Source organism: Hylobates moloch, unplaced genomic scaffold, assembly GCF_009828535.3.
Source record: "Hylobates moloch isolate HMO894 unplaced genomic scaffold, HMol_V3 SCAFFOLD_5, whole genome shotgun sequence".
NCBI classification, from domain to species: domain Eukaryota; kingdom Metazoa; phylum Chordata; class Mammalia; order Primates; family Hylobatidae; genus Hylobates; species Hylobates moloch.
The window spans coordinates 34,611,740-34,637,154 of NW_026652280.1; the positions used below are offsets into that span (position 1 = coordinate 34,611,740).

General features: G+C 43.3%; 1 protein-coding gene across 2 annotated transcripts in view; it reads right to left on the reverse strand.

The window, feature by feature from the left end:
* The window catches only part of SETBP1 (SET binding protein 1), a 384,501-nt gene that overhangs the window by 103,087 nt on the left and 255,999 nt on the right, over nt 1-25,415 (reverse strand). For both annotated transcript variants that reach the window (XM_032152417.2, XM_032152418.2), the window contains exon 4: nt 4,281-7,740. In XM_032152417.2, the coding sequence (XP_032008308.1) occupies nt 4,281-7,740 (3,460 nt within the window). The remainder of the gene's footprint in view (nt 1-4,280; nt 7,741-25,415) is intronic.

Here is a 25,415-nt window from a genome sequence, read left to right on the forward strand (position 1 = left end):
AGTTGGCAAACGGCAAGAAAGAAGCTACGAGGAGAGGTGGAGGGGGCCAGGTGCCAGGGAATCCAGCTACCTACATGGCAGAATCTGGATACCTGAAATGTGCTCTCAGAATCAGTTCTCAGAATCCACTCATCATGAGGACAGTACTCAACATTAGGGGACTTGGGATGGCTACCTTCTTAACAATGGCACTAAACTAAGAGTAACACATGTAGATTCACTCTTCTTATTTATTTATTTTTTTAATTATCTGACAGGAGCTTGAACAGCAGTTGTCATGAGATCTCAGTATCTGGCATAAGTTTAGGTCAAAGTATGCAAAGATTGATTCCAAGTGGTCTGAATAGAAAATGTCACTCATCACTCTTCCACCGCCTTGTGAAAACTTGGCTTTGAGGGCACATGGCATCATTCTGACTATGCATTGTCATCCCTGGAGTATGCATTTGCTCTTCTGGCCCTCTGCTGCACGTTAGTGTGCAAGAGAAGGCAAGGCCTGCCAACAGACAGACCCAAATAGGAGCTGATAAGGCTTATACCAATTCTGGGATTGCACCTTCTCACTAGTTATCCATTTTCTGGTCCCAGGCAAGCATTTTTATAAATGGACATTTAGCAGATGGTATGCATTTAGAAAACAGGCCAAAAGAGCTACTGCATTCTGAAACCAAAAAAAGGAGGCGTAAAATACAGAAAAATGGTCAGGAGTCTGTACTGCATCCTAGCCCTAGGTATGTTAGAAGTGGGCTAACAAGACAATGCAACCATCTGCTGGGCAGGGAGACAAAGAATGAAAGATTTTCCAGGCAAGAAAAAGGAAATGGAGTGTGCAACTGCTGCTATTGCTAAATAGGGTCTCTAATTCCTCTCTCCATAAAGGTAATGACTTACGTTTAGATGGTATCTTTCATCAGCTCTGATCTCAGGGAGCACTCAAAGCCTTCTCTTGACTCCGCTTCTAAATCTCGTCCTCAACAGGCTAAAGGATGACATCTATATTTATACTGTATCTATTTTAGAGAAGAATAGCTCATGTGAAATAGGACATTTGGATGCTAAGGAAATGAATCAAGTGTGATGAAGGAAAAGGTGGAGGGAGAGAAGTTGTAGAAAGTGCAGATGCTTATTTCCAATCATGACCCTTAAGAACATCCAGCTGAATAGACACCTCCACTGAGATAAAGTCACTGAAAGCTCTTAATGCATCTAGTAAGCTCAGCTTCATCTCATCTGTCTCTGTCTTTTCATGGAACTTGGCACTCTTCAGAGTCTATCACATTAAGGTGAATGCTCTTTGGGGAGTCTTGACAAACTCTGACATTGGATTCTATGTGATGCTAAAGATATTTTTCTCTCATGCTTTGGGGGCACTGCCATGAAGGAGACATTCGAGATATAGGCAATGAGAGGCTAAGGCTTGGAAGGGCGGGGAATAAGAGGGAATTTGGCCTGTCTCAGTAAGAAACTTAACAAGATATGCAGGAACATCAGGCATAGCTCATATAGATGTAGCAGCCACCAACAATTATGATTCATTAAAGTTCTGGGAAAAAATAACCTCATAGAGGACAGAGATAGAAACAAAGCAGTGACAAAAATAACTCAGAGTGCTGGATTTCAGTAAGGACAGAGGTGGAAGCTCTGTCCATGGTGTCTCCAGGCTGATATTCAGAAAAGGTAAGGCCACAAGGATTCCTTCTACATTGGTCAGGAATTGAATAAATGAGTGTCTTCTTTCCTTAACCATTCTCTTCTGTGATCATCACGTAATCACTGTGCAGATGCCTTAGGGAAGGGCATGTGATCTGAGGATGAATGGAATTCTGAAAGCAAGGGCAGAGGTGACATAGAGGAGCACTGGACTGGGCACCAAAAGCTGTGTTCTAAACACAGCTTTCACTAGCTTGGTGGCAGGCAGGCAGTCAAGGTTCAATGAAGCAGGCAAAGTTCTGGGCTTAGAATCAAAACCAATGGCTTTTTGAACCTGGACAGTTCTCTTGATCTCTTTGAGCCTCAGTATCCTGATCTGTAACATAGGAATAAAAGTACCTGTCTAATAAGATTGCACAAAGGCTGTTACACAAAAATTTATGTGAAATGGCTTTAAGAATGGAAGCACACTATACACAAGAGGTCTGGCCCAACCCCATGAGTTACAGATGGGAAGACAGTACCCCAAAGAAGTAGAATCCCATGCCTAAGGCCACACGGAGAATTAGTAACAGAGTTGGGCCTTGTATCCAGTTCTTCGGGTTGAATTCAGCTTTCTTTCATGACATTATCATGATACCTATTTTTTCCCATCTCAAGTGGCTGGCTGAAGATCAGATGAGATGGGGCAGGGATGAGGAGGAGTTTTAATAAAGTGATGAATGCGATATAAATGCAAGCACATGAAAAGCAATATAACTAGAGTGGGGGCACACAGTTACTGGACGTGAACCCCAGCTGGGAAATTTTATGAAGTCAACCAGCACTCAGCAACACAGCCTGGCCACAGACAAATCCTCGTAAAATCGTTGAGAAACCTAACATGCAACAATGTCTGGTTTTAGCTTCTTGAGATCTTGCTCCTTGGGTCTGTTAAGTTAGGATTTTTGCTTGTAGGTTCTTAACAATTACCCCTCACCATTATTTTCTAGCTAAATAAGGCTCATAAAATTACAAAAATAAGAACATCTTCTGTCCACAGCTAGTGTAGGTCCCACGAATCAGTTTCATCATGCTGAAAGAGATCAGTTTCTCACATGTCATGAAAGGTCAAGGTAGTACCGCCTGCCCAGGTGGGCTTAGCCTGCACTCTGCATAAAACCAAGCACCTTCAACAAAGTCTGATGATGAGAAATGATGAAGCCCAGAAGAGCACATCCACTTTGGGCAGACACAAAGTGTAGGTCATTTATTACCTTTAGTAAATGCAGGAGATGTGACTGCTGATTGGTCTCTTCATTAACCAAGGAGAACATCTACCACTACAACTCACAAGCTAGTGGCAATCTGGGGAGATCTTTAAGTGGTTTCTACCTCATAATCATATTTCTTCCTGAAATCTGCTGGCCTAGAAAATGTCTCTAATTCTTCATAACAGACTATTCTTGCCTTCAGGAAATATGGGCTCCCTGGGAAGGGAGAGGACAAGTGAGAAGTGAGTGGTACACATCATAAACAGAAGTGAAATGCTACACCAAACCTTAAACATGGATGATTGGTTTTTTAAAGCCAGGCTTTGGTTGGAGGGTTTTATACTATTTGGGAACAGGGGGAACACAAGAATTTTTTTTTTTTTTTTTTTTTTTTAGCTTCTGCAACTCCTAGGTAAGAAGTTTCTACTATTTTCCTAATAACTAACTGCTCTAGTCTTTATAGGAGTCTTATCATATATGATGTAAGGCCAGGGTCAAAGGGATACTTTTGCAGAAATGTGAGGCCCTAACAGCAGGGAAGGATTTTGTGTGGTTGGGGAGGTTAGCAAGGGAATTCTGCCAGCAACTGACAAGGAATAGGGTCCTTCTAGTAGCAAACAGCATTTCAGTTTAAATGAGTGAGAAAATCCCTTTCTAGTGGGCATGCAAAGAGACACAGCTATAAGGTCTGCAGGAGGCACATACCACCTTCCAGCCTGCCTCCTTCCACTTAGTGCACGAAAATGACAAGTATATGAACGTAGTCAAGTTTTCATTTTAGGGACCTGCCCAGGGCAGCTTATCAAATGCCCATGGAAAAAAATGGAAACAATATGGCCCAAGGCTGTGGCTACCTGATCAGTTAGACTTCAGGATTCACTGGTCATCAGCTTCTAATGGCTCTGCAGTAGACTTCTCACGTTAGATGTGTGACTTCTGGAGCTGGCATGCCAGATAAACTAGCTAGTCATTTCCTTCCAGGCTTGGCATTCTTGGATCTTATTGGTATTCCTAATGAGTTTTAGAGGCTGTATCCAAACAGCAAACTGTACCATTAGACCAGATGAGGACCTAAGAACAGCATCTTTAATAAAAGGCATAACCATAGTGGGCACGACTGCAGCCTAGGCAGCTATTAGGGTTGTTATGGCTTCACAGTTTCTCAAACAATGGCTCCAGGAGAGAAGGAAGATAGTAAATATCAAGTAAACAATGTACAAAATGTGCAGCAAACTCAAATGTGCAAGGAGACCCATTTTAATTTGATTCCCACCTCTTTGCAAACTAGTGAACACAATGTGCCACAGATGTGTCTGAGGTGCAAAACCCAGCAATGAAATAACTAGACAATCCAAGTCTGAAGAAAAACAGCCTTACCTGGAGACATGGAGGAGTCATAAGAACTTCTCTCCTTGCGGTTCATCTTGAAGGCTTGGATGTCCTTTTCCCTGTACGTTCCAAAGCCTTCATAGCTCCTCCTTTTACTCCCACTCATGTCACTGTCCCACTTGTCATTCGAAGGGTTCATTTCACTGAACACGTCCAGGTTCTCCGATCTCGTGCTGCCGCCATCCCCGCCACTGCCAGAGTATCTTTTCGTGCATGAGTCCACAGGCTCACTGCTCAAGTCTCCTTTTTCCTTGGCCTGTGTCCAATGCTGGGCGTCAGAAAGTGACAGTGTAGACAGGGTGTCCACCTCAAAGTTGTTCTTAGAAGCTTTGTGGCTGGCTTCGCTGTGCTGGTGCTTTTGTTTCTCCTTATGCTTGTTCTTCTCACTCACCAGCGGGAGCTCTTTGTCTGCACTACTCAGCCGCTCGCTCAGGATGTGGCTGGAGAAGCCTGTGGCTTTGCCTGCAAAGAGACCACTTAGGTTGTCGTGGGTCCCTAGGATCCGGTCTTCCTTGTGCTTATGCTTGTGTTTGTGTTTCCTCTTATGGAGCCGACCACTGGACAGACTGGCACTGCCTACCTTGGGAGGGTTCAGAGAAGGCTGCATGTCACCAAGGCCCATGCTAACAGGTCCCTGCAGGTGTACTCCGTGCTTGGCTTTATGCTTAGCTGCACTGGACATCTTTACGTGGGAGTTTGTGTGGAACTGAGGTGGTGGCACTGTTGGCCTCATGAATGGGGAAGCTGCTCCAAGTGTGTGCGATAGGTACAAAGGAGCTGGGTACTGACCGTAATAACCAAGGTTCATCATAGGCATTGATGTGTAAGGCATTCCATAGGGTGCATAGTAACTTCCACTGGGAATAGGGTAGCTGAACCCTTGTAAAAAAGGCACCTTTGTCATGGTGTCATTGGTTTTTGCAGGCCTACCACGCTTCTTCTTTGACTTCAAGTCTGAAGTCCTACGAAGATAGAGCAACGGGTCATACTGGATATATGGCACCGGGTAATAGTGATCAAAATTAATCCGAAAAATGCTGGGATATGGATTCTCGTGGTAGAAGGTGTAACTCCGGTGGGAGATTCTGAACACTTGGAACTTGGTGATTAGCTCCTCCAGGTCTGCCAGAAACTGGAGGTCATCACGGTTTTGCAGGCTTTTCCGTTTCCTCTTGTGCTTTGGCTTCTTGAGGCTTTCGTGGGCCAGAAAGTTGTCCACAATGAGATGCTTTTGCCGGTGGCCATGCCGGTTCTTTGTGCTGGTGTCAGACGGAATGGCCTCCGGGTTGTCCAGGGAGCAGAAATCAAAAGAGTACCTCCTTCGGGATTCTGAGCTCTTCTCCGCTTGGTCAGAAGTGCTGTTGTTGTCTGTCCCAATGCCGCTGTCACTGGGGATCGTCTCCTCACTGTGGGACTCGCTCACAGGGGACAGCGTGATTTCCTTTAGGGAGCCAATCTCGCACAGGTGTGAAGGGGAGTTGGCCATCAGTCTGGGTGGAGACAGCTTCCAGGTTCCACTGTGTATTCCCTTTTGGGTTTTGGTTGGAAGAGCACTGATGGGCTGGAGATTTGGCATAGTTTTCAACTCTGAAAAATTGGTTTCAGTGCTGGCAGGGCTCAGGTTGCCATTGGACCCACCTAACTGTGTTGAAAGTGGGTGCATAGCTGCTGGTGAAGACGCCACAAGTGACTGAAAGTTGGAAGGCACGGCTGGAACATCCGGCTGGCTAGAAACAGGCCTGGGGTGCTTGATGGCTGTTTTGGGTTCTTCGGATGGGGGTGGCAGCTCTGCTCTTGGCTTCCTGCCCCGCTTCTTGCCAATGTAGATGGTTCCCCTCTTGCTAACATTAATCTGCTTGCCCAGTTTGCTTTCAATGGCTGCTGCCCCAGGGCTGGTCTCTGGGGGAGCTTTTGCCTTCAGAGCAACGCTGCTGGAACAGGACAAGATCTGATTCAAGATGTTTTTCCTCTTGAGTGTCTTCATCTTATTGATAGTTTTGATGGTCTTCTTATCCAACACGCCGAGCTTTCCAACTTTCTTGTGAAATTTCATCTCGCTCATGGGTTTGTCCTCTCCCGGCACTAGCTGGGCCAACTTCGCTAAATTGCGTCGTCGCTTTCTTTTCTTGGTGCCAGGAAACTCTCGGCTGATGGGACTGACGGGGCTGGTGGAAGTTCCCTCATGAATCGTCTCAACTGTGAGCAAAGGCTGCTTCTTTGGTCGTCCCCGCTTCTTTTTGACTGGAGTGATCACAGTAAGACTGTCTGTGTTGGTGTAGAGAGGGCTGGATGGGGTGATGGGATATGCAGACGGGGGCTCCAGCATCAGTTTATCAGAGGTGGCCATAACTGCCTCTCGAAGCATGGTGCTAGGTTTTGGTTTGCTGCAAGTCCACCTTCGTTTTGCAGCAAATTTTGGATGCTGGATTTCTGGCAGTTTTCTCGATGGAGAGTGATCTGTGCATGTTGGAGGTGTCATGACCATGGGTGGCTTCCGTGGCTTAGACACACCTCCTGGGATAACTTTCTCAGCATTTCCACCAGTTTCAAGGCCAACTGAGGGGGACTCATTCTCTATCATTTTACCCAACTTAGGGACACGGGGATCCTTCTTATTCCCCTCAGAGTTGGAAAGTATCCTGTTAACTACTTCACTGCTCATGGTGATTCCAGAAGCCAGGGCTTTCTCTGGCATGATCTTTTCCACCACCGCTTTAATGGACTGTCTCTTTTTCCTCTTATGGTTGGTTGGATCCAGAGAGGGTGCCTTGATGGGGATAGTAATCCGGACATGACTTGAGTCATTTTCAGGATTACTGGCAGAACTCCCGTTCTGCCTGGCTGGTGATGCCTCTTGGACACTATCTGCGGAATAACCTTCCCTTTTCCCTTCTGTATTGTCAAATGCTTTCTGGGCATTCTTGACCCAATCCAGGTCTGGGTTTGGTATGGTCTGACTTATCACATCTTTTTTACTGGACTTTTTCTTGCTGCCCACAGTAGGTGGTTCTAGGGGCTCCTTTGTACCTCCTCCATCTTGATCCACCAAGGGCTGAAGCCCGTTGCACTCAGCAGAGCTGCTGGGTGGGGCTGGTGAGCTGTGGCTGCTTGGGGATGGAGCCACACCTCCCAAGAGCAGATCTTTGTTATTGTTAGACAACTGACTCCACGTGTTCCCTGCACTGCCTTTCTTACCCTGGGCCTTTGCAAAGGAAGCCACGGGCTCAAGAGCTGGAATCTTGCTGGTGCTTGCAGTTTCTCTGCCAGACTCTGGACTGATGAAGCAATTCTGAGTGACGGGTCCGCTGTCAGAGTTGGTGGACCAGTCCATGTGGTTCTGGCTGCTGCTTTTTTGCTGGTGCTTTGGTTTTAAGGTGTCACCGGTGAAGTCCTGTGGGAGGCCCGTGTCATAATGGAGAGTTGAATGTTTCTGGGGCCTCTCGTAAGCCTAAGGGTGGGCGGAGTGGAGAGGGAGAGAGGGAGAGAGAGAGAAACAAAGATGAGCATGTTGAAGCTACTTAATATTTGACATCAAAAGTCTCAATGATCTGAAAATTGGAAACGAATACCTAAATGAACAGCCACCTTTAATTTTGGAATGTTTTACAGAGGTTTTCTCAATCGCAGTAGTAAAGATGTATTGCACTGGTTTTGAACATCAGTAAGCACAATTTAATTGCTGTCTTTTCTCCCTAAATAACAGGAATCTTGACCTACCATGGTTTAATGCAATCTTTAGAGACAGGAGGGAGGGGACATAAAGGTCACTTAGCCCAGTGCCTTTTTACATTTTTACATGCTATTTTACAAGTGAAGAAGCTGAGACCTGAACAATGGAGAGTCCTGCCAAAGATGGCAAATCCCAGGAAAGAATCTGAAATTCCTGACTCCCAGTGTTCTTTCACCTAACTTGAGCAGCCTCTTATTTCTGTCCCTGCTTCTCTTCAAATGTATGTCTTTCCTTGCTTCCTCCTGTTCCAGTTCATTTCAGCTTGTACTCTGTCTTAGAGCTCAACATCTCTGTACAAGTAGCTTATCAGGAACCACTCTAACCAGTAAAAACAGCCCAGGTTGAGGAATTAAGGGGAGAAGTATGAAGCCTGCATGGGAAAAAGTGGGCCAATCAAGGGCATGGAGAAGAAATGGAAGAAAAGAAACACACAAGAATTGTCCTAAGCCTTCAAATGCTTGTGGACTCTAGGAATGTTGCTGTGTTTGGGGGTTAGCATGCAAAGAAATCCTTAAACTTTATATCACGCACTTATTGCTTTCTTGAGGAAACTCTTGGATAGTCTCAAAAGGAATCTTGAGTCCACTAGACAAATGTGTCAGGAAAAAAAAATAGTTGTCATTCAAGATCACTCCTCTGAACTTTGTCAACTGTGTTTCCCCTACATTGATTCTAAAGGAATGTCTCCAGCATCTTCCTCAGGACTGACTCTCTCCAGCTAAAATAAAAAGCTGAACCTGTTGCTAGAGGCACGACATAATCTGTGTCTACAAAATCACAATGAGAATGGATAGTGAACACATAGTATGGAGATATTAAAGCTATTTTTAATAAAAATATGCTTTCACTGTTCCAGATGAATTTTAAGCCATGATACTAGTTCAAAGGAGCATTCCTTAAGGTTTATTATAAGCCCAATTTATACCTAGAGTAGTAAACTTACAGGATGCATTAGCCTAAGGACTGTTAAAAAGAGAAAATATTAGTAAATTGAAGAACGCCTCCAGGAAGTATATGATGACTGGCTTCATGAATTTAGAAAATTTTAGCTGGTAATATCTATCTGTCATCTATCTATCTATCTATCTATCTATCTATCTATCTATCTATCTATCTATCTTCTATCTTTTTATATCTCATTTTATCTCTATTTTTCATTGAAGCTATAGAACTTATGCTTTATAGGAAAATATGTCTTAGAGCCCCTGTTGAGTCAAAACACAGATGGCATAAAGCATTACAGGACAATTCAATGTAGTCATGAAACTAGGATTTCCTTCACACTAGTTTCTGGAATCCCTAGGGTTATTTCCTGCCTCCCTGATTTTGTGAAATCCTGTTTATACTTACAATATTTTGTAAGCATCATGAGATAGTTTCCTCAAGTGAAGCCTGTAAATACCCAGGAGAAAATTAAGAAAACAATTTAATTTTTTTATTCATCTTGCAGCTTATAGCAGAAACACCACCATCATCAACATATAGAGAATTAATCTGACCACTTGAGGGTGTTTACTGGCATTACTGCTGTGGACATAGGCTGCTATTCCATTTTCAGCAAAAACATAGAAATCTTATTCGTGGCATAAAATATTAAGTGCCACTTACTTATCTTTTATGAATCAGGGCATTGCTAGTTTCTATTTTTGCTTTGGACATTAGCTGGCACTCGGTGTTTACTAACAGGATCACAGGTCTAGAGGAGCTCTTAGAGGCTAAGTTTTCTGCTCCTTAGGGTATCAGTGTATGATTACTCATACTGGGGCACCTTGAAGGTTAGTGGGGGTGATTATTAAAAATAACAGCAGGATGGCTGGGTGCAGTGGCTCATGCCTGTAGTTCCATTACTTGGGAGGCTGAGGCGGGCGGATCACCTGAGGTCGGGAGTTCGAGACCAGCCTGACCAACATGGAGAAACCTCATCCCTACTAAAAATACAAAATTATCTGGGCGTAGTGGCACATGCCTGTAATCCCAGCTACTTGGGAGGCTGAGGCAGGATAATCACTTGAACCTGGGAAGTAGAGGTTGTGGTGAGCCAAGATCGCGCCATTGCACTCAAGCTTGGGCAATAAGAGCGAAACTCCGTCTCAAAAAAAAAAAAAAAAAAAAAAAAAGTGGGACAAACGGTGTGATTGTTTTGGACCTGGGTAAAACAGGACCTGTAGTGGCCTTCTTTTTTTCCCACCTCTACCCCCATCACTTTTCTAGTTCTGGGCACCAAAGTCCACAGAGAGGCTCCATGGTGAGGCTAGGCCAGGATCTTGGGCCCTAACTCCTACCATTTTTCCTCTGCTGTTCCATTATCTTACTCTTGGTACCTAGCAGAGTCCCTAATTAATGTTTTTTTCATGTTCTGGCTTCAGCTCAATCCTGGGGAGACACCCCTACCTTATAGAAATACCCCTATTGTAAGTTTTCATGAAACCATGTAACTTATCTTTGTTGCACATACCATAGTTTTAGTTTTACATTTGATTTGTGTGCTAACTGAATTAAATGCCTGTCTCCCCTTCTTGCTAGTATACACCATCACAGAGGTACTAGGCAGAGCAACTGGCACACAGTAGGCACTCAGTAAACATCTACTGAATGAATGAAGAAGCATACATTTTACTACAGGTATTTCATTTTGTCAATAGTGAGATCAATGATCTATATATTGCAACATGTTGTCTGCAAACACAGTCACTGCCTTCAGCCTAATTTCTTATTCTCTGTATACCTCCTGTATTTGCCACTGCCTCCCATAAAGACATCTATCACAGTCTTTATACTGCTAGGTGGCATTTATTTGTGTACGTTTCTGTTTCCTTTTCCTAGACTATAAGTACTTTGAGGTCAGAGACTTATCGTCTTATCCCCAAGGCCTACTACAAAGCCAAGCACCCAGAAAGCTCTTGATAAATGCTGGTTAAATAAATAAATGGATGAGGTGCCTATTACCACGGCAAAATACACAGCTGCACACAAAAGACAATACACTACTAATCTGTCATTTGATGATGGCTCCTAATGAAACTGGAACACTGAAATGCCTTACGTGCTAAACAAGAAATCCTTCCCAAATACTTAGAGATGAAAGGAGCTTATAAAGGTAACTCCCCTTCAATGCAATTTTTACTGTTAGTTCTCCCCATATCCTAATTGTTTCACTTTTCAATTAACTCTGCCTTTGGAGAAGGCCATGAGACTGTCAGAAGGGTGGATTTCACTCTAGCAGTTGAAAGGTGGGGCCTGCTCACTTACACCCAGGGCAGACCAGCTGAGAGTAATACAGTTAAGCATGCCCGGTCCCTAGCGCTTCCCTGGACCACTGCCTGATCCCATTGTTCCTACCATTTCAGCTGCAGTCTGCCCTGCTGGGAGTGCTCAGCAATCAAAGTGCAGGGTGGACAAAAGGGAAGCACAACAAAGGATCAGGAGTAATGGGGGGAATGGTGCTTTAAGATCTTCACTCAGCTGGGCTGCAGAGAAGGGGCAGGGAGGACCCAGAAGGAGTGCTTTCTAAGAGGTCCAGAGAACAAGGCCTCCTCCAGCCTTGGCTGATGGCTATATCCCATTGCAATGCGCTTCATCTGTCAGCCATGACATATTATATACACAATAGTGAGGCTGTCAGTTCCAATATGTCCTTTGCTGAGAACTGAGCACTTACTCCATCCAGACAGAGATGGACAAGGCAAGCTGCAAGACAGGGGAAGCACACATCACAGCCTCTGCCTCCCATCCTAGTGGTCTGGGGAGATGATATCTCATTGGGCTCTTTGACTCAGGTCTTTATTAACCTATGCACCACATCTCCTTTTTCTCTTTAGATTGAGAGTTTTGGGGTTTGTTTTTGTCTTTTTGATAAGGTCTGAGTCTTTTTAAGCCTTTATACCACCCTCAGCCCTCAGCAGAACTATCTCCTAAAACAGCTAACATGTGAGGGAACAGTCAATGATATTCCACATTGGGCCCACAATTCTGGTGGAAAACTTTCAATACCAAACTTAACTTAGCACGCTTCATGGCTGCCTGGCTGCCTCCCACCTATCTCTCCATTCCCAAGACTTGATTGTTTGTGAAATTCATGGCAGTTTCGAAGGTGTGGCTCACTTTTATAAGAAAAATGTTTTCCATGCACATTGAGCCTAGGTCGAATGCTTCATTGAAACTCTGAAAACACTAGGCAGATTTGTGCTTACAGTATTTCTTCATGGAAGCAAGTTCTTCTGTAATGTAAAGAATTCTTTTGTAAAGTAGATAGCTATTCTCTCCCCTATAAGTTGACTAAATAATATACATTTAAAGTGTGTGCAAGTTAGGTTTCTTTTTAAAAAGCATTTTTTAGTTTATTTTTCAAAACAAAATCACTGAGTAAAATCTTAAAAATCCAAAAAATGGGAAGCAAATGAGTGACCCAGCCTTATCTCAGGCTTACCTAAAGCAAAGTTTATTGCAAGGAAATGAGAAGATGGTGATTTGAATCTAAGAAAAATCACATAACTCATTAAAAAAAAAAAAAAAGAATCAAGCCTGACTTTGTGGGAGATAAAATACTCTTTCGGGTTAGCTATGTCTGTGCTACTTTCTGCTGACACCAATAATTTAAATTTACTGTTTGTAAGATATTTGGGGTTACACGAGCAGGACAATATGCCTGGGTATGGAGCAATGAGGGAGGCCTCATCTCTTAATTTGGAACTTGGCACTTCTCAAGATGTGGTCCTAGATTACTGTATCAGAATCGCTGAAGGTGCTGGTTATAAATACAGATACCGGGGCCCACTGTAGACCTACAAACTCACAATCTCTCAGGGAGAGAATGAGGCATATGCATTTTAACATGCTCCTCAGGAGAATTCTGATGGACAACCAAGTTTTAAAACCACTAATCTCGTGTTTTAACATCACATTTCTTCTCTGGGGTAGGGCCCTTCTGTGGCTGCTGTAATATTCACAGCAATTTTTGGTGATAAATATGCAGAACCAACCACCATAGGCCTGTTAGGATATGCAAGTTAGCAACACTGAGCATTCCTGTTTTGCTCTCTGAACTCTCTGTAATTTACATAGTATGACACGCTAACATAGTTCCCTGTGTAGGTGTTCCAAGTGAAGGTGAGGTGGACTGAAGAACCAATGATTTGAGTGGATAAGAAAGGACCAGACAGGCCGGGCATGGTGGCTCACGCCTGTAATCCCAGCACTTTGGGAGGCTGAGGCGAGTGGATCACTTGAGGTCAGGAGTTCAAGGCCAGACTGGCCAACACGGCAAAACCCCGTCTCTACTAAAAATACAAAAATTAGATGGGTATCATGGTGTGCACCTGTAATCCCAGCTACTCAGGAGGCTGAGGCAGGAGAATCACTTGAACCCAGGAAGTGGAGGTTGCCATGAGCTGAGATCATACCACTGTACTGCAGCCTGGGCAACACAGAGAGACTCTGTCTCAAAAAAAAAAAAAAAAAAAAAAGAAAGAAAGAAAAAAAGAAAGGACTAGGAATGTGGGTGTTCATGACCTCCCACTGTGGGATTCCGAACCCCTGGGGAATCCTGGCAGGCCATCTCTGAAGCTAAAAGCAAGTGCTCAGGCCTCAGTAGGAGCTGAGTGTGGGAGACAAAGAATGCAGCCACAAGCTGTGTGACTAGATTAAAGGTTCCCAACTCTGGCTGTATGTTAGAATCAGCTAGGAAGTTTTGTAAAGATCAACATACCTGAGATCTGACCCAGCGTGATTAAATCAACATTCTGGAGGTGGAACCTGAATAGTAGTACTTTTTCAAAGCTCTCAGGTGATCCCGATGAGCAGACAGAGTTGAGAACCACTGGATTATATCAAAGACAAGGTCTGGGTTAAGGACTAGAGAGGCTCTGATATTATCAAGTGATGTTCCAGCTCAGTGGCTTTCAAATGTGTTTCACAAAGTCCTAGGATTTTGCAAAGACATTTCTGAACTGTAGCCAGTGAATGGGGCAAGAAAAATGTTTCAGACCTTCCTTTTAACCCCTAAACCCCCAATGGAACAGATCGGCCTAGCAAGGCATTTCATTTGAGAGACAGAGAGAGTGAAACAGTTCTGTCATTTAATTTAAAACAAAACTGAAAAATTACCATTTACACTCATGAACAGGAGGAATGCACATTCCAACTTCCACTGAAATTGACCCAAAGCTTATCTCTCCTTAGCCCAGTTCATTCCTGCATTTGCTACTGGTAGTTGTGAGAAGAATGTCACTACATATCTTTTTAGTACCATGGTCTTATGATTCTTTGATTCCAATGGACACAGAGAAAAGCTATCCAGCTCCTAAACGAATATGAAGTTTCCAATCAGATATGTAAACTGAACCCATCCTCATATCCTGTCACCCTGGGAATTCACCTGGATGTTATTCCCATAAAATTCATTCTTATTTGCTATTTAGGGGCTGTGGATGATACTAGAACACTTCTTTTACTGAAGGTGGTAACAGCTCATACACGACAGAGAGCCCTATCATATACCTCTTTGAGCAGTAAATAATTCTGCATAACTCAAAATAATCACTGACTTGATTTTAGCCATGATAGAGTGATAGGTAGTAGACATAACCTTTCCATGGAGATAAATATAAAACGAACTAAACAAAATACATGAAATAATTGTTTTCAGGCACTAGACAATAGACAACACAGGCTGAGATTCTAGAGAAGGGAAACTCACAAGGTTCTAGAGTAGCCCTAGTTTTCTGCCTGGGAGTACTTTCTAAGTCTGGGCATAGGGAAGAAAAGCCCAGATAGCTGTGACTTCACTGGGAAGAAAAAACCAAGATCAGAGTTTGGGCCTCCTGAGGGAAATGGAATTTGCAGGTTAGGATACCTGAGAAGGGGGAGCTATGTAGAAAGGAACTCTAGAAACCTTCATAGGGATTATCTTAAGTATCTGGAAAAATGTTAGTCTTCACTTGAAGGTAAGACTTCACAAAGCCTAGCAGAGATTAGCTACTGGGGGCTATCAGCTAAACATAGAGTCCTTAGGTCATATAGTATTGGGCAAGGTTAGATTTCTCACCAGACAGAGTGGGGAGGCTTCAATGAATATTCAATGAATGATTCCAGGCATTCAGCTGAGATCTCAGAAATGGTACTCCTTAAGAGCAGAATTATTCCAGCTCTGGAATAAAAGCTACTCGAGCCCCTCTCTAACAAATTCTGAAAAGAACTCTCCATAGCATAAAGCTGATCTGCCAATAAATTAACTGCTTATCAGAACAAAAGTCAAAACTCTTTAAAGGAAAACAACAAAATCAGTTTTTATAGCATCCATCATAATATCCAGAACACAATAAAAAGCTTACTAGACAGGCAAAGAAGCAGGCAAATGGGACCCACAATCAGGAGGGTAAAACCCAATCCGAGGCTCTCCAAACAGCTACTATGAAAATGTGCAAGTAGTTAAAAGAAAAGATACACATAATTGATGAACATACAGGAAGTCTCAGGATAGCAATAACTACACTAAAATAATAAAATGAAAATTCTAAATCTGAAAAATACAGTATCTCAAACAAACAAACAAAAAAACTCACTTGAGTTGCTTAACAGATTCTAGGACATTGCAAAAGAGAAGTTCAGTAAACATGAAGAGAAAGCAGTAGAAACTATCCAAACTGAAATACAGAAGGGAAAATAATAACAATAATTAATTATAATAATGGAAAAACAGTACCTTACTGATCTATGGAGCAATATCAAGAGGTCTAACATACTGATAATGAGAATATCAGAAGGAAGATTAGTGTCTACATATTCTCATAGCTAAGAAGCTCAACGAATCCCAAGCAGAATAAAAACACCCATAAAAATCATATCTAAGCACACTGTAGACAAATTGATCAAAACCAAAAATAAAGATAAAATATTCAAAAGCCATCAGAGAAGAAAGAGATTATTTATAGGGGTGCAAAAATAATGTCTGATCACACCTGTAATCCCAGCACTTTGGGAAGCCAAGGGATGGATCACTTGAGGTGGTCAGGAGTTCAAGACCAGCCTGGCCCAACATGGCAAAAACCCGTCTCTACTGAAAATACAAAAAAAAACTTAGCAGGGTGTTGTGGCGCACGCCTGTAATCCCAGCTACTTTGGAGGGTGAGGCACGAGAATTGCTTGAAACCAGGAAGTGGAGGTTGCAGTGAGGTGAGATCGCGCCACTGCACTCCAGCCTGGCAACAAAGTATGACTCCTTCAAAAAAAAAAAAAAAAAAAAAAGTCTGACTTCTCATTAATTAGAATATAAATGAGAAGACAAAAAGCCAACATCTTTAAGGTACTGAAATGAAAATAAAACAGTCAAATTTATATATCCAGTGAAAATATTCTTTAAAAATGATGACAAAATAAAGATATCTTCAGATAAATAAAAACCAAGGGAATTCATTTCTGGCAGACCTGGATTACAAGATATGTAAAAGAAAGTTCTTTAGGCCAAAATGAAATGACACCAGATGGAAACTATCTACATGAATGAATGAAAAGTGCTGAAAATGGTAAATATATTGGTGTATACAAAATATTCTATTCTTGTTAAGATTGTTAAAAGACAAGTGACTGCTTAAAGTAGAAATAATAACAATGCATTTTAGGATTTATGACATTTGTAGAAATAAACTCTACAACAACAATAAAACAGTATGAGTGTACATATAGAAGTATACATTTGTAATCTTATATGTGAAGGGATGTAATATTAGTTCAAAGTAGACTGTAATATTTTAAGGGTACACATTGTAATCTCTACAGCAATCAGTATTTAAAAAGTTGCATATCTAAAATGTTAATAAAAGGAAACATATGGATTACTAAAAAAAATGCTTGATGACTCTAAAAGAGAGCAGAAAAAAAGAAAGAATGAAAATGGGAAAAACAGAAAATACAAACAACATAGTAAACTTAAACTCAACAGTATCAGTAATTATATTAACTCCAGAGATGCCAAAAATTATACACTGCAAGAAAATAAAAGGCAGCTTATCAGAGTGAATAAAAAAGAAAAACTGAACTACATGCTGCTTATAGGAGAAACACTTTAAATATAAAGACAGCTTAAAAGTAAAAGGAGGGAACAAGACATAACACACAAACACTAAACATAAGAATGCTGGAGTGATTATATTAATATAAGGAAAAATAGGCTTCCGAATAAAAAGCATTCCCAGAGATAATTATGGACATTTCAAAATGATATAGAGTCAATTTACCAAGAAGAGACAATCATCCTAAATTTGTTTGTCCCTCACCATAGAACTTCAAATATATAAAACAAAAACTAAGAGAATTGAAGAAACAGATGATTCCACAATTAAAGGTATTTCAACACTCCTCTCTCAGTAATTGCTGAACAAATTTCCTAAAAAATCAGAAAAAAACCCGTCAGAGGTTTCATCTATACTATCAACCAACTTACCCTCACCCAACAACTGCAAAATACGTTTGTCAAAATATGCTGTGCTGGTAACAAGTAGGAATGACCAGTGAACACATAACAATGTCTTCAAACATTACTTGCCATCAAAGAAATGTCAATTAAAACCACAATCAGATACCATTGCATATTCACTGGGATGGCTAAAATGAAAAAGACTGAAAATAACAAACGTTGACAAGGATCTGGAGCAACTGACACTATCATACATTGTTGGAGGGAGCATAAAACAGTAAAAATCACTTTGGAAGATCTCTCGGCATGTCTTTTAAAGTTAATTCTGAGACCCAGCAATTCCACTCTTATATATTTACCCAAGAGAAAAGAAAACATACATCCACAATTAGACTTTTATAAAAACTTCATAGCAGCTTATTCAGAGTCGTTAGCACCTTGAAGCAGTTCAGGTGCCAATCAAAGGGAGAACAGACAAACTCATCTATAAAAGAAACAAAGCATGGACACACCCCACCACATGGATAAGCCACACACATACACATAATCATGCTGAGCCAAAGAAGCCAGACCCCAAGATCCACACTGTACCATTCTGTTTATATAAAGGTGTAGATCAGGCAAAACAAATCTATTATGATAGGTGTCAGAACAGTGGTTGCTTCCAGGGTAGAGTGTGGTGGGACGGGGGCTGGGAAGGGCTGGCAAGGGCATGAGGGAGTTTCCAGGGAGTTATGGATGTACCTTGTGTCTTGATAGGAGTGTAAGTCACACAGCTGTGTACATTTGTTGATATTCTTTGAACTGCATACTTAACATCTGTACATTTCAGTATATGTACATTTAACCTCAATCATGTTAAAAAAATAAAAAATGAGAAATCCATTCAAAAATGTTGACTATGAACTCCCTATATCACACACGCAGGCACAGACACACACACACACACACACGCACACACTCCAAAGCCAAGCGGCAGAAAGCAGGGGCCTTTTCTTTCCAGTGAAACCTAGGGCAGCCCGCAAGCCACTCACTGTTTCCCCTTCCCAGATCCTCACTCCCCTCTGCACAGAGATAGCTGACTGAGTTGATCTCAAAACAATAGAGCCTGAATCAAGAAGACAGGTGCTGGTGGCTTCTGTAAACACCATTGTTCTCTCCTCTCCTCATCCTGGTGGTGTCCCTAACCTGGGCCACCAGGTAGAAAGGTGAAGCCCGTGTCTCCACTCCAGCCACAAATTCACCTTCCTCTGAGGTAAGGAAGGAAGCTTGACAAGAACCTGGCTCACAAATCAAAGTTAACACTGCCCCGCCTCCTCTGTAAATCATGTGAGATCCATCTGGGTAATGGCTCCTCCAGTGTAATTCCCTATTAAGAGGCTTTATCTGGAGAGATAAGCAGCTGGTTTCCGTGTCACTAATTGCTGTCTGCTGTGATTTTAAAACATCTGCACCATTGTGCTCTTCATTTTCATATTCTAATCACCCTGAAACTTGAAAAAGGTACATCATTGATTGTTTCTATGGGTTAATTAGTACACAGTCTCCTTGTAGAGACAATTTAGAGGCAGCCAGAACCTCAATCAGGAAGTTTGTTTTAAAAATTAATAACATCGGCAGTGGCTGGAGGGACTGTCACGTTCAGGGACGTCTCAGGACGCTCCTGGTGGGGGAGCCAGCCTTTGTTATCCTCCCCAGAGGAGGGAAGCCAACAGGGGTGTGGGGCCAGACAGCAGGGAGTGGTGGCACAGAGGAACGCAGGGACCCAGGACCTGGCTTGCTCCAGAGTGGTCCTGACCATGGTGTCTGCCCCCTCACCTCCCTCCCCTACTCCCCGACTCCCCGCTTCCAATTAGTGGAGTCCCTTTCCCTGTCAGCACAGATCAGGACTTTGCTGAGGATGAACCAGAATATCTGGAGGTGAGAGGAATGTGTCGAAATGATAAGAACATGAGAGATCATTTTATATTTTAAAGTCTGTTCATTGTTCTCTTCCCCCTCCACACTTCAACTATGGGAAGGGGGAGAAAGAGAGGAAGATTGGAGTGTAGAGGAAAGAGCCAGACCAAACTGTGGAGTGAGAATTGGAACCCAGCACTGCTCACATTCAGAGAGCACAAGAGTCACCTGGGGAATCTGCTGAAACGCAGATTGATTTTGGAAGTCTGAGATGGGGCTGCAAGCCTGCATTTCTAACAAGCTCCCAGGTGGAGCTCAAGGACTAGCATCTGAGATGTGCTGGTCTTCTCCTAAGACCTTGACCAGACTCACTGTTCCTGGGCTCTAAGGAGTAGCTGAAACACTGCAGTGTGGTGGGGAGGCTCAGGTTCTGTGCCTGGGGTGGAATCTCAGCTCTACATACCATTCACTAGACACGTCACCTGACCTCTTACACCTGAGCTTCCTTGTCTAGAAACTAGCAGTAGTGCCTACCTTAAAGGGGGAGTTGAAAGCATTAGAAGTTGAGTATTTAACACAGTGCTTGGCCCATATCAGGCATTATATAAATATAGCTATTTTATTCCCATACTTTTCAGTGTACTGCTTTTCTGAAAACAACATCCAGCAAAAATAGGGTCTAGGGTGGAGACATTAACCATGGAGTGCCTCATTTAAACTCAGTTGGGCATTTCTAGCAATCATTCATTCTGGTCACCCTCTTGGCTGCTGTCTCTCACCACTTTCTGCTTTCAATCTAGCCTAAAGTTCAGAGCTCGAGATCTTCCTGTACAGTGTCCCTCGGGGCTACCTGACAATATGCAGTCACAGAGAGCTCATTTGTGCACAGATTACCTTGTTCTACCTCTTAGATACAACTTTCCTGTTTAGAGATGGAGTCTATCTGGGTGTCCTTGGATAGCTTTGGCAAGCAGAGGAGATGGGCACCCATTTCTGTGTTGGCTGGCATCCGAGGACCAGGTCACTGCAACTGAGAGCAAATGTGCCCCCAGAAGAGACTTCCCAGCACCCCTTCCTATGGCTGTTTTTAGCAGGCTTCCAGGGGCTTCCCTGTGGTTGAGAAATGTGTACAGGTAGGGGGAAAAATTATAAAAACTGGATTTTCAATTAAGTGACTTACAAATGAAAAAACAGCCTCTCAGTAGTAGAGCTGGAAGCCGACTTCAGAAAACTTACAGAAAGAGAGAGGTAAATTAGTGTGGAGCTGCAAGGCGGCCACTTCAGAGACAGCCATGTGGCAGGCTTGGAGGGGCTAACTGGAAAGCAGTGGCACTGTTGCATCCTTCCAGAAGGGACCTGGTGGCCTCCAGATTGCACTGTTCAGGTGCTGAGGACCCGCTGCCCCCGGGATCCCACTACAGCACCACAGCTCTGTCTTTTCCAGCAGCAGCCTCTGCCCTCCCTGCTCAGGCATCTGAAGGTCTCCAGTGGGGTCCTGGGAGCCCTAGGCTGGGCTTCTGAGGGATGAAGCCGAAATTAGGGTGCAGTCCTGATTCAGATACATTCTGCAGTAGGAAGGCATTGAGGGGCAACTGCAGGCTCATCCTGATGGAGAAGAATTACAAGGAGCAACATTTCAGTTTTAAAAATGTTTTAGCTATTCTTCACTGAGGCTTTGTTCTCCATCCTACTCCTCTCAAAAAGGAAGAAACAACACATTCTTGTCTCCTCCTTGAGAACTGGTAGCTTACAATGAAGGGGCAAAATTAATGTGGTGGAACATTCACGTGTGAATGTCCTATCTGTAAAAACCTGTAGCCCCTTGAGAGGCACGACATGCATGGCAAGGGATTTGAGAACTGCCTCCTGGAGAAAGTTAAATGAATGAGGAGAGAGGATCATTAACCTGGCCAAAAGTCATTTCCCATGCTTGTTTATGGTTAAGAATCACCAGTGGCCTCCGCTAAATACACAGCTCACAAGGCCCCGCTTCTGCACATGTAGAGTCATTGTTCTGGGTTGGGGCCCAGGACTCTGGTGTTTTTAACAGGTACTTCTAGAGCGCCTCTTACTTCAGTCAAGTTTGGTCAACACTGTAATGCAAGGGTTTCTACATGGGAATTGAAATTGTTCTATTTTGTCTCAGGGTGGAGTGGGTGCAGGGAGACCAGTGAGAGACAGTCATGCAGGCAGAAGCAGGAGAGGGTTCCAAGATTATGCACCAAGATTATACCTAGCCCGTGGGTATTAGAAGAAAAAGAAAAAAATAGGTAAGAAAGAGCAGAGGAAAAGAAGCACCCTTTTCCTCTTTACCTCAGGTTTCCTTTTTTCCTTTATATTAATGCTTTTTACTGCCAAACTAGTGTTTTTTGCCATTAGGGCTAAAATAACCGTTGATTATAAATCAAGTCTAAAATGTCAAGAAAATGCTGAATTCATCTAAAATTCCAGCTTTTAAGCTTCCCATGAACACTGCAAACTACAGGCATTTGGTGCCTCACTCATTTAGCGTAAGTCCCCTCTGAAAGAAGTGACCTCACAGAGGCTGGTCGGCAGAGCCAGGATGACAGGCTGGCCTTGTGGGTGGAGTCTGAGCCTTGGATTCGTTCCCGCTCCTCCCTGTAGTGCTGCAAGAACAAGTTCATGTCCTGATGGCTTCCCATCACAATGCCTCAGGTGCAGTGGTCATGTGGTTCCCCATGTCAACCCATGGCCACTGCCTTTGGAATCTCCTGTATGTGCTCGTGAACTTTCTCCAGGCTTCCTGCTGAAGATAGTGTGGCATCTGTCACTTGTGGACTGTCTTCTACCTTTATTCTGAGAGGAAATGGGGCAGGAGTGTGTGTATAGCAGTTAGGAGCATAGACTCTTGAGCCAGCACAAATGGGGTCAAATCTGAGCTGAGTCCAAATATTACTAGCTGTGTGACCTTGGGTAAATTGCTTTACCTCTCTGTGTCCCACTTTCCCTATCTGTAAAACGGGAAACATAATATAGTTACCCTGAAGATGAGGTCAACAAGTGAATCAAATAATCTATGTAAAGCACTTTGACCAGTGCCTGGTGCCCGGTCAGGGTTACACTAGAGTTTCCTACACAGTAGGAAATCTTGGGAGTGCATTGAGACTCTGGAATCAGAAAAACAAGTTGGAATCCCAGCTTTGCCTCTTACTACCTATGAGAACTGAAACTTGTCATTTATCTTCTCTACTTCAAAAATGGAGAAAACAGGCTGGGCGCAGTGGCTCACACCTGTAAGCCCAGCACTTTGGGAGGCAGAGGAGGGCAGATCACTTGAGGTCAGGAGTTCAAGACCAGCCTGGCCAACATGGCAAAACCCCGTCTCTATTAAAAATACAAAAATTAGCTGGGCGTGCTGATATGCACCTGTAATCTCAGCTACTTGGGAGGCTGAGGCAGGAGAATCGCTTGAACCCAGGAGGCGGAGGTTGCAGTGAGCTGAGATTACACCACTGCACTCCACCCTGGGCAACAGAGAAAGACTCAGTCTAAAAAAAGAAAAAAAAGGGGCAAAACAACAGAGCCTACCTGATGGGGTTGTGTTAAGAATTAAACAAGACAAGGTTGGTAAAAATGTTATCACAGGAGGTTCCAAGATGGCCAAATAGGAACAGGTCCAGTCTATAGCTCCCAGCATGTGTGACGCAGAAGACGGGTGATTTCTGCATTTCCAACCGAGGTACCAGGTTCATCTCACTGGCGCTTGTCAGACAGTGGGTGCAGCCCATGGAGCAGGGCAGGGCATTGCCTCACCCGGGAAGCATAAGGGGTTGGGGAATTCCCTTTCCTAGCAAAGGGAGGCCATGACAGATGGTACCTGGAAAATCGGGACACTCCCACCCTAATACTGCGCTTTTCCAATGGCCTTAGCAAATGGTACACCGGGAGATTATATCCTGTGCCTGGCTCAGAGGGTTCCACGCCCACAGAACCTCGATCACTGCTAGCACAACAGTCTGAGATCAAAATGCAAGGCTGCTGCAAGGCTGGGGGAGGGGCGTCTGCCATTGCTGAGGCTTGAGTAGGTAAACAAAGCATCCAGGAAGCTCGAACTGGGTGGAGCCCACCACAGCTCAAGGAGGCCTGCCTGCCTCAGTAGACTCCACCTCTGAGGGCAGGGCATAGCTGAACAAAAGGCAGCAGAAACTTCTGCAGACTTAAACGTCCCTGTCTGACAGCTTTGAAGAGAGTAGTGATTCTTCCAGCATGGAGTTTGAGATCTGAGAATGGACAGACTGCCTCTGCAAGTGGGTGCCTGACCCCCAAGTAGCCTAACTGGGAGACATCTCCCAGTAGGGGCCGACTGACACCTCATACGGCCGGGTGCCCCTCTGAGATGAAGCTTCCAGAGGAAGGATCAGGCAGCAACATCTGCCGTTGTGCAATATTTGCTGTTCCGCAGCCTCCACTGGTGATACCCATGCAAACAAGGTCTGGAGTGGAACTCCAGCAAACTCCAACAGACCTGCAGCTGAGGGTCCTGACTGTTAGAAGGAAAACTAACAAACAGAAAGGACACCCACACCAAAACCCCATCTGGATGTCACCATCATCAAAGACCAAAGGGAGATAAAACCACAAAGATGGGGAGAAACAACAGCTGAAAAGCTGAAAATTCTAAAAATCAGAGCATCTCTTCTCCTCCAAAGGAGTGCAGCTCCTCACGAGCAACGGAACAAAGCTGGACAGAGAATGACTTTGACGAGTTGAGAGAAGAAGGCTTCAAATGATCGGTAATAACAAACTTCTCTGAGCTAAAGAAGGATGTTCAAACCCAACTCAAAGAAGCTAAAAACCTTGAAAAAAGATTAGATGAATGGCTAACTAGAAAAAACAGTGTAGAGAAGTCCTTAAATGACCTGATGGAGCTGAAAACCATGGCACGAGAACTACATGATGCATGCACAAACTTCAGTAGTCAATTTGATCAAGTGAAAGAAAGGGTATCAGTGACGGAAGATCAAATGAATGAAATGAAGCGAGAAGAGAAGTTTAGAGAAAAAAGAGTAAAAAGAAATGAACAAAGCCTCCAAGAAATATGGGACTATATGAAAAGACCAAACCTACATCTGATTGGTATACCTGAAAGTGACAGGGAGAATGGCACAAAGTTGGAAAACACTCTTCAGGATATTATCCAGAAGCACTTCCCCAACCTAGTGAGGGAGGCCAACATTCAAATTCAGGAAAAACAGAGAACACCACAAAGATACTCCTCGAGAAGAGTAACTCCAAGACACATAATTGTCAGATTCACCTAAGTTGAAATGAAGGAAATAATGTTAAGGGCAGCCAGAGAGAAAGGTCGGGTTACCCACAAAGGGAAGCCCATCAGACTAACAGCGGATCTCTCAGCAGAAACTCTACAAGCCAGAAGAGAGTGGGGGTCAATATTCAACATTCTTAAAGAGAAGAATTTTCAACCCAGAATTTCATATCCAGCCAAACCAAGCTTCATATGTGAAGGAGAAATAAAATCCTTTACGACAAACAAATGCTGAGAGATTTTGTCACCATCAGGCCTGCCTTACAAGAGCTCCTGAAGGAAGCACTAAACATGGAAAGGAACAACTGGTACCAGCCACTGCAAAAATATGCCAAATTGTAAAGACCGTCAATGCTAGGAAGAAACTGCATCAACTAACGAGCAAAATAAGCAGCTAACATCACAATGACAGGATCAAATCCACACATAATATTAACCTTAAATATAAATGGGCTAAATGCTCCAATTAAAAGACACAGACTGGCAAATTGGATAAAGAGTCAAGACCCATCAGTGTGCTATATTCAGGAGGCCCATCTCACATGCAGAGACACATACAGGCTCAAAATGAAGGGATCGAGGAAGATCTACCAAGCAAATGGAAAACAAAAAAAAGCAGGGGTTGCAATCCTAGTCTCTGATAAAACAGAGTTTAAACCAAGAAAGATCAAAAGAGACAAAGAAGGCTATTATATAATGGTAAAGGGATCAACTCAACAAGAAGAGCTAACTATACTAAATATATATGCACCCAATACAGGAGCACACAGATTCATAAAGCAAGTCCTTAGAGACCTA